This window comes from Anarrhichthys ocellatus, unplaced genomic scaffold (assembly GCF_004355925.1).
Source record: "Anarrhichthys ocellatus isolate YVR2014 unplaced genomic scaffold, GSC_Weel_1.0 scaffold49, whole genome shotgun sequence".
Taxonomy (NCBI): domain Eukaryota; kingdom Metazoa; phylum Chordata; class Actinopteri; order Perciformes; family Anarhichadidae; genus Anarrhichthys; species Anarrhichthys ocellatus.
Window position 1 is genome coordinate 2316318 of NW_022280079.1, and position 9241 is coordinate 2325558.

General features: G+C 47.9%; 1 protein-coding gene across 3 annotated transcripts in view; it reads right to left on the minus strand.

Annotated features, from left to right (window-relative positions):
* Positions 1 to 261: 261 nt before the first annotated feature.
* Positions 262 to 9241, minus strand: part of net1 (neuroepithelial cell transforming 1) — a 48203-nt gene continuing 39223 nt past the window's right edge. For 2 of the 3 annotated variants that reach the window (XM_031869886.1, XM_031869887.1), the window contains 8 exons: positions 4410 to 4517; positions 4129 to 4293; positions 3556 to 3618; positions 3170 to 3343; positions 2805 to 3062; positions 2545 to 2715; positions 2135 to 2321; positions 262 to 2021 (listed from right to left, as the gene is read on the minus strand). In XM_031869886.1, coding sequence (XP_031725746.1) covers positions 1564 to 2021; positions 2135 to 2321; positions 2545 to 2715; positions 2805 to 3062; positions 3170 to 3343; positions 3556 to 3618; positions 4129 to 4293; positions 4410 to 4517 — 1584 coding nt within the window. In that variant the 3' untranslated portion in view covers positions 262 to 1563. Of the gene's footprint in view, positions 2022 to 2134; positions 2322 to 2544; positions 2716 to 2804; positions 3063 to 3169; positions 3344 to 3555; positions 3619 to 4128; positions 4294 to 4409; positions 4518 to 7047; positions 7420 to 9241 lie in introns of those variants that run through there. The other variant, XM_031869888.1, reaches the window with a different exon arrangement.

Here is a 9241-nt window from a genome sequence, read left to right on the forward strand (position 1 = left end):
AAATACCTACTCACTATGAAGCTACAGCAGCCGGCTGGCTTAGTTAAGCACGGAACTGAGAGCTGGTTAGCTTAGTTAAGCACGAAAACTGGGAGCTGGTTAGCTTAGTTAAGCACGGAAACTGGGAGCTGGTTAGCTTAGTTAAGCATGGAAACTGGGAGCTGGTTAGCTTAGTTAAGCATGAAAACTGGGAGCTGGTTAGCTTAGTTAAGCATGAAAACTGGGAGTAGGCAGACGTCATATAAAACATGAAACCAAAAGTTCAGTTGCAAATCTTACACAGATCTTTATTGTTCTTTAATTACATATAGTTCGTAGCAATCAAGTTGCTCTTTTCTTTTCTTCTCTTTTTCTCATCTTGTTCACACGTACAAAAACCTTCTTTTTCATCTTCCTTCCCCTACGTACTTTTTCCTGTCCATTACACTCACTTGATTTATACCACCTATCATCTATACGCAAGATATCACATCAACTTATACAGGAAGTTAATGGAGTGAAACACATTGCGATGACGATCTATTTCAGTTCCAAAACATCTTTTTCCAGCTTTTCTCTTTTCCTTCCAGCCTTCCACTGACTTTTATTATTTCCATCAACCAGTCTTTTATATGTTTCATTGTCTTGTCCCCCAGGACAGGTAAATATGTCCTGCTGCCTCTACTGGTGCACGCAGTGTCCACAACTAAAGCTCCATGCAAGATGCTACACTGAAAAGTAATCCGTTTCATTTTGAAAAGTCAGCTTTTTAAAAACCAACATGGCTCAGTTCAAAATTTTGTTTCAAAACAAAACTCCTGCTCTCTTCTCTGTTCAGATGATTTGCTACCACTACACCTCATAGTAATGTTTCATTTTCAAAAAGAGAGAGACTGAAGTCTCATTTGTCACTGGATTTAAATTAATGCCTGCAGTGAATTAAAAAAAAAAAGTGTCCAGGTCCTAACATCTGTCATTAAAGGAATGTATAAAAATAAGACGTGTTTTCTGATTAATCAAAAATCAGACTTTTACAGAGAAATTTGTAGCTTTGTGTAGTACATCTCATCCTTTAGAGGGATTCTCCTCCTTTCTTGCCTGCTAAAAATGCTCAAAATTTCAAACAACTTCACCTAAAAGCTAAAACAGTGCTGCTTTATGATACCTAAAAAAATACAATAAATCTTACAATATAAAAATGTAAAACTTTCATTAGTCCATCAAAAAAGGTCTAAAATAATGCTTAAATATCAAATTAATAGTAAACAATAGTAAAGGATTGAATGCACCACCTCTATCTTCAAGAAATCCACACACTCGCAACACACAGATCCATGTGTGAAATGTGTGTTTGCTTCTCATTACGCTTCCCTTTTTAGAGCTGGTGGAAGCCGTGCACGTCTCTCCAGAATACTGTGTCTCTGTGCGGTGCACTTGGATGGAGGGGTAAGGTAAATAGCTGCCGAAGAGGACAGTAACACAGATCACTGTAATAATACACACATAAATACAAGTCCCAACATCTATGTACAAAAATAAATCAAAGTGTCCAAACAGGAGTCCATTTTCTCCTTCCACCTCAGTTCACACCATAGTCTCTTTTCTCTTCCCTAAAGAACACAGGGACTTCTTCTCCTTTTTGGTTTTGTGCGATGTGGACGAGGACAGCGGCGACGACGATGAAGATGACGTCGTCGTCGATATAGATGAGGAGGAGGAGCGGGAGGAAGGGGACGTCGTGGTGGGGCTGGTAGTCGTGCTGTTGCACGGCAAGCTGGGGGCGGACTGAGAGGCCGGCTGCAGGCAGTTCTCGTCCGCTTCCTCCATGTGGACGATGGCGGAGACGGAGGACGGCCGGCGCTTGGAGCGGGCGTCATTCGCCGACGGGGAGGGCGTGGAGGGCTCGCTGAGGGGCCGGTGGACGGAAATGGCGCTGCGGAGGCAGTTGAGCCACTGCTGCTTGTGGAAGATGTCGTTGACCTGCAGCGTGTGGGACTGCGCCTGGCTCGGGTCTTGGGAGCGCACGCGGAAAATGTTCTTGGCTGTGGAAGGAAGTGGAGAAAAGTAGAATTAGCAAACTGCTATACTTGAGAGAAGACGATGTATATTCCTACATTAACAGCTATAAAACTTTTGACTCTGGCACAAGCCTCACCTTTGTCTGCGTTGCTGAAAGCGCCCCTGAAGGAGCCGCCCATTCTGACATCTCCGTCCTGCAGGTCCTCCAACACAAGGTCATGCACTGGGATCGGCTGCCGGTAGACCTGGAAACACTGGCGCTCGTTCCTGGTGACGGGGCGAGTCAGGACCAGCAGCTCGGTGAACAAGAACACATGCAGCTTCTGGAGGGAAACAACAAAAACAACCACAACAATTAAAACCACACATTTGACATAACCACCAATAAAGTTAGCAAAGTGCATACTGGTATGTTTAAATCATTGGCTCGTTGGAAGTCGACGAAGCAGGTGGTTATAAGCCTAATTGCCTTATATGGGATGTGAAGCTTGTGGTGATTTACTGGAAGAGGCAGCCAAAGGAGCAATGTGTGCGCATTGTGCTCACCGTGCCGCTCTTGTTTCGGAGCTCTCCGTGACACAGCAGGCTCTTGCACTGCTCAATGAGAGGGTCTCTCTGCCTGTCGTCCAGATACTCCAGCTTGTCGATGTAGTACCGGCACTCAGACTCTCCCTTCTTCATGTTGATGTCAGACAGCACACCCTGCATGATGGTGATCTGAAGAACACAAGGAATGAGAAAATTAACCTCAGGCACGTTTGTAGATCCACGTCCTGCGTTTGAACAGATCTGGGCCCTCGACTCACCGCTTCCTCCAGACTGGCGGCGTCCGGGTGCTCTGGTGGAGTGTGTCTCAGTATCTCTTTGAGCAGCAGTGGGTACTTGACTAGGCGGGAGCGCGGGATGTCCAGGAAGCTCCACAGGTCCAGCTTCCTGCTGAAGGGCGACTCAAGGCAGCGCTGCAGGAAGTCCTGCACCCGCCGGTCCTGCTTCTTCTGGTCCAGCAGTGCCTTGGCTGCCAGCTGGTTGCTGCAGTAGTCCTTGTAGGCGTTAAGCCGAGGCAGCTGCAGGGGAGACGAGACACTTACTTATGCTGCCTTTCTTACTAGAAACCCAGCCGAACGTCAACAGAATGAAAAGAGGTCGAAGCACTTGGTGACGGGACTCTTACCCAGTTTACTACAATCTGTCCGATCTGGCCTACGGTCCCATCTGGCCCCGTGGCTTTGGCAAGCTGCGCCAGGAGGTCCTCGTGCAGAGGGATGTAGGTATCCAGGTTGCCGAAGATGTGAGTGAGCTCCTCCTCTGACATAATGGAGAGCTTCAACATCGGGTCATGGTACGCCTGTGTACAAGAGAGCCAAAACGTCAAATGACAACATCCCATCAGGCAGAGATGGTGCTAAGAATAGCTCGTGAATAGCCGTGAGGGTACAAGAGAAAGACAGAGGAGTAACTCCTGTCTTTTTATAGCTCCTGGCTTGGCTGTGTGGAAGGCCTGCCAGACTTTGATTTAATCTGTTTGCTTAATAAGTACTCCATGTTAAAAGTACAAACCTTGCGTGCGAGCTGGAGGTCCTCAATCAGGTCCTGCTCTCCGCGAGACAGCTCAAATATGGCCTGAGGAGGGGGAGGTACAAATAGATACTTTTCTTTAGCAAAACACATGAATCAGAATGTCATTACATTATCGCAACTGATGGCAATTAGACTAAATGGTAAAACTGTCGTGGTGCAAACAACAGAGGTCAACTTTGAAATCTATCTGGCTGCTCTCTGTGTTTAAAAAATGTTTATGCCTTCTGACAGTTGGCTTAGATGTCTGGCATATGTACCACAAGTTGGGATGTCGGGCCGGAGAGCGCTGGTTTGTTAGCTTGTCAGGTCTATGTGAGCTCACACAGATGGGGAAATAAGCCCGGGGTGGCTTTTAGACCCATTTAGACTATCCGACACAAATACTACAGGGATATGTGAAACCTGTATGGTAGACAGGTAGAACTAACCACTGTCTGGATCTCTAACTTGGCTCACTCATGTATCCACAACTACACTTTGCCCCTTGGTGTCCCAACCATGCTCTACAATGCACTTGCTGTTCCTACTGTATGTTCATGTGCTGATTCTCACCTCCTGCCGCTTGATCTCTTTGGTGGAGAAAGTTCCCTTCTGGTGGACGTCTAATGTCTCCGACCACAGCATGCTGTTCCTTCTTTTGGGCGGCGTGGGGGCTGCTGCCTTGCTGCAAGGCTTCTGGGGCGCGCCCGGTGACTTGCCATCGCCCCGGAAGGAGGCCTGGAGATGGAAAAGAGGAGTCAGACAAGTGGAAACCGAGTTGTTTGGTGCAACAAGTAGAGCAGCAAAGAGGTGCGCTTTGAGTTCCCTTTCAGTGGGATGTCAGGGGAGCTTACCTGGATGGTTTGGCCGAAGCGCCGGACGGCCCCATTCTTCACCGGAGAGATGAGGTTGGCTAGCGACGTCACCCTGCCGAGAGGACGGACACGCTTTGTGCTGGGTTCCTGAAGAAGGAGGAGAAAAAACGGAAGGAGAGATTAGTCAGGCAATTTCATCGTAGTCAAAGAAAAGTCAGAACCTTTCATTCTGCTCGCAGCAAGGCAGAGCGAATCGATCGGCAATGCCAACTGCGAGATTTCCACAGACCTCAGCTGTTAAGTGCAGATGCCCCCATGTGACTCCCTTGTGATAAACCGCATCAAGACCGGTCATAAATCCTCATTATTGACTGAAATCGGAGTAGCCGGAGCCGAGGTTGAGCCACAGACAGACAGACTGGCGGACCAGCGGACAGACAGAGATACTGAGGAGGAGGAAGCAGCTCCAGCAGCTGTTGGCTCCATTATGTGAAGAGTCCCAGAGCCAGGCCAGCCCACTGAGCACAAAGACCCTTTCTGGCCACTGATCTGGAAGGGGGTCTGGAGGAATGGCAGGAATGCACGAGACCCTGCACTCAGCTGTTCAACACCCCTCCCTGCGCACACTCTGCTCCTATCTGGCCTGACATCCGCTACAGCCCCACTTCTTGGGAGCGGATCTGGTCCATCACTCAAACAGCGTGAGATAAACGCTTCCTAATCGCTGCAACTCTTTAACTGCCTTCCCAGGGACACCTTTCCCAGTGTGGCACTGTGTCAGGACTGTTGTGTCATTCGGGGAAAAGGAGCAGCAGCGGTCGTGTCCCCTCTCTCGTGTGCGCACAGTGCGGCATTGCAGGGGTTGCCGGTCGCTGCGAGTCGAGACATGCTCTCCAACAGGCCTTGCGTGAGAGCAGAGCTACACCTGGGCCAGGTGAAACTTCCCCTCACTCAGCCCTGAGGCTGGGAGAAAGGAGAGAGCTGCTTGGCCTCGTGCCAACAACATCAGGCCACAAATCAAAGAGCTGGAGATCTGAGGTAAAGATTTCAGCCCACAGAGCCTCTTCAGAAGGTGAGACCGCCATAATTCGCATCTCTGAACGTTTGCACTCCCCGCAAAACATTTTTGCATTTTGAGAAATTCACACTAATGAGGGCTTGCTCTCTGGAATCGAGCAGAGCTGTGTGTGTGTTTTTCTCCTGACTCAGGCCAAATGGGATTTGCCTTGGCTCAGCAAATCTGGGAAACAGAGCAGCCACTGAGGCTGGGCGCTCCGCAGACACAGCTGTGGAACAGATCCTCTGTCTGCTGCCGCGGCTGTGGTTGACTCACGGTCTGCTCTGGGTCTCCACATTGGACCAGAGAATCCAGACAGCCTTGAGAACTTAGCGAGCCCTCTAGTGGCAGGGGCCAGCAAAGAGATGGTGACTGCTTTGACTGTGCTCTACATGCAAAGGGTCCCAGACTTCTAAAGAATCTAATATGTGACCTTTTAATAACAGCAGACATCGTAATACAAACTACAGTTATAAGTGGGTGGGGGTCTCCAAAGTCAATATTGGAAACGCGTGTTGGCCATTCTGCACTTCCTGTCTTTTGGGAACCAGCCCCAGAACAACAAAAGGCCACTGGTCCCACTCTTTGTTCATCAGCTGTGAAGTGGAAAAGTGCAGACGGACGGGGAAAGTTGCTATTTCTGGCAGTTTGATCTGTTCTCACTTCAGGAAACCAGACGGACCCGGAGTTAGTGCTGCAATTTTGGATAGACATACATGTGCTCCTTAAACTCCTAACCTAAGATTACAACCTCATAAACATCAGGAGATTTTTTTTCCCAGGGATCCCAAAAGAGCTTCCTGTGCTCTGCCTTTGATGTAACCTCGTGTGAGCTGTGACCTCATACCCCAGATGTGTCCCTGGGTTTTAGAGCACTGCATGAGTTGAACAGTCAGAATGAAAGGGTCGAGGTCATTGACAAGTCAGCATGGTGCGTTTAAGCTAAAAGGGCTGTCTCGAGTTTGCAGTTCTGCGGGAACAGAATGAATCACCCCGCAGAACTTCTGCTTTATCAGGTGGTTTACTGTCAATGAAACCACATCTTCCCTGAAATCTCTCCCGAACGAGAACCGTGCAACCCTTTAAAAGGGGAAGGAAGGGGCTGAAGCGGTGACTTTTTATAAGTACAGAGAGCACACCTGGGTTTCAACAGCCTTTAACTGCTGCATCAAAGATAACCTGGTTACAGTTCAAAAGCAAAGTAACTCTAGACTGGGTTGTTGACTGAGGGTTTCCCCACCCCCCCCCACTTCACTGTCCCAATCTCTCCCCATATCCTGACTAAGGCTGAGCTGCCTGCTGTGCCGGGATGCATATTTAAGGGGGAATACACAACACTGAGGGGGGTCTGTTCGCTATTAACAACTTCCTAGGTGCAGTGTGATCCAATGATTAACATTTCCAGGTTTGGCAGTATCTCAAACATTCAAAGTCCAAAGTCTCATCTTAAAGGCACAATGTGATTAAAAGCACAAACAAACACGGTGCGCCCATGCGAGATAAAAACAGGGTTAGGCACTGATTCATTCACAATCTCACACAAAAGGCTTGACTTCATCTCAAGGAGCCGACAAACATTCAGCGAAACCCTCAGGAAACAGTAGAAAGACTGCATCTCACCTCTGAGTCTTTGTTGGCTTGGTTCTGGTAGTCTATCACTTGCAGAGTCCGTTTGATAGGCACCAAGCTACCCAGTTCATCGTAAGCCACCATAGCTTTCAATGAAAACACAATATCCTTTTTTTGTTTTTTAATCCTGGCGAGTCAGCTTCAAGTAATCCACATCAGAGAAAAAGTTGAGCAAATTCGAGGGCTGTGTGGGTAAAAAGAAAAAGAAAACCCTTCAATAAATAAATACACCTCCCCATATAAGCTCTGAAGGCTTCCCTCACACACTCTAAACTTTGGTCTGAAGCACACTGAGGGAGGGAGGGCTTTATACCAGGCAGGACAGACAGGGAGGAGCGAGCCTCTGCTCAGCTCTCATGGCTGCAGAAGAGGCGGGACCGGGTTTACTTGGAAGTGGGGAGAAGCTGCACGCAGGCTCTGTTGACACTCACAAGTGAAAACAGTAGTGAGAAGTTTGTAAGATCACAGGTTAAGCTTACTGCAAAACGGAGTTGACGCAAACAAATCCGATGAGGGCAGGTGAACGTTGGAAAAAGACTGAAGCTTATCTAACAGTATGAGTTTGTCTCAGGGAACTGGGTTAAGGTCTGCAGTGAAGCACGTAGAAAAGATAAATAAAAAAGTTATCTTTATTTCTGTGCAAATGTACTTCTGTGAGGGTGAAAAAAGGTTAAACTGTGAGAATTAATTTTATTTGCTGTTGAAATAAACACACGGCAGAAACATTGTCGGTAATGATTCCACACAGCTTTGTCCTCAAAGACATGCAATATACAGTATATAGCAAAAATCTGGAAACAGGCATGCTAACTCATCAGGGGTGAAAAAAGGTGACAGACGCAAACATGGGAATGCACTGGCAGCTTTGCTAAACAACAAAACACTGTAGGAACAGTGGACAGACCCTTTCCCAAAAGGCAACAGGTAACAATGGGCAATAAACCTAAAAAAACCAATTTATTTTTGCTATGAAATTGAAAATACCAAAAACACAAAAGAGGCATTATTTTGTCTCGCCTTCTACCAGATTCTAGCATCAGGTACTACAACCGTTGAAGCTAAATGCGTCGTTCTGTTTAACAGACTAATTAACGAACTACAAAGTCATTATTACTTGTTAGCTAATTATCAAAGCAGGTCTGCTTTTTAAACAGAGCTGTTATCAGTCTGATCAGCTGACCTGAGGGAGGTGAGCAATTAGAATATCAATGGCGGGTGGGAAACCTGTTTATTGAATACCACTGGGGAGGAAGGGGTTGTGTGCAACTGCCACCCATATGTTGATTGGTCTAAGAGTGGGGGAAAGGGCAGCATGTTGATCAGTTTCAGTAAAGACAAGAGTTCTGAGGCCATAATGAAACTCGTGGCTTTTGTTCGTGCATTTGTGCACACACCCTCGGGGGGATTCACCCGGACAGGCGGATGCACACATGCTTGAAGGACGACCACACCCATTACTCTACACGTCCCCCTCCACCCCTATACAGCTGGTGCACAAATGCACGGCAAAAAGTGGAGGTGTTAGATCTGACGGAGCGGCTAATGTGGAGGTGCTGCAAGGCAGAGCGTCACAATGTGTGTGTGTGTGTGTGTGTGTGTGTGTGTGTGTGTGTGTGTGTGTGTGTGTGTGTGTGTGTTTTAGGGCAAATGGACAAGCCTGTTCGTGGTTCTACTTCATCCCCCTGGGTCAATACGCAGGTGTGAACCAGGACAGGGGCTTCATGCTGTTGCTGTGTGTACATTCGTGTGTGTGACAGAACACAGATGCTGATGGAGGTGTCTGGATATTGACGCCTTGCTCTTTGTTGACGGAGCGGTCAGGAGGGGCTCATCACCAACAGGATGGAGAGTCTGGGTTACATGACCCGCTTGCACCACCAAAACAATATGGAGTGAGATCATAAGTCAAGTGACCTCAGCATCAGAAAAAAATATGTAGGGCTCAAGTGAGAGATAAGACAGCAGAGCTGAAAACTATGCAGACTGAGGAGTCAGAGAGGATCTAATAAAAAAAGTGAATCTGTGTAGTCTGTGCGTGCCTTCAGCAGACAGACGACGCGTGAAGCCCTGCTGTTACTCACTGCTGCACGGGGAGACCTCGGGGGTGAATCAGCTGTGCGTCTGGTCCCGACGCTATAAAAACTGAACGCGACGTGGCTCAGCCTGCCCGGCCCTCGTAGCCCCC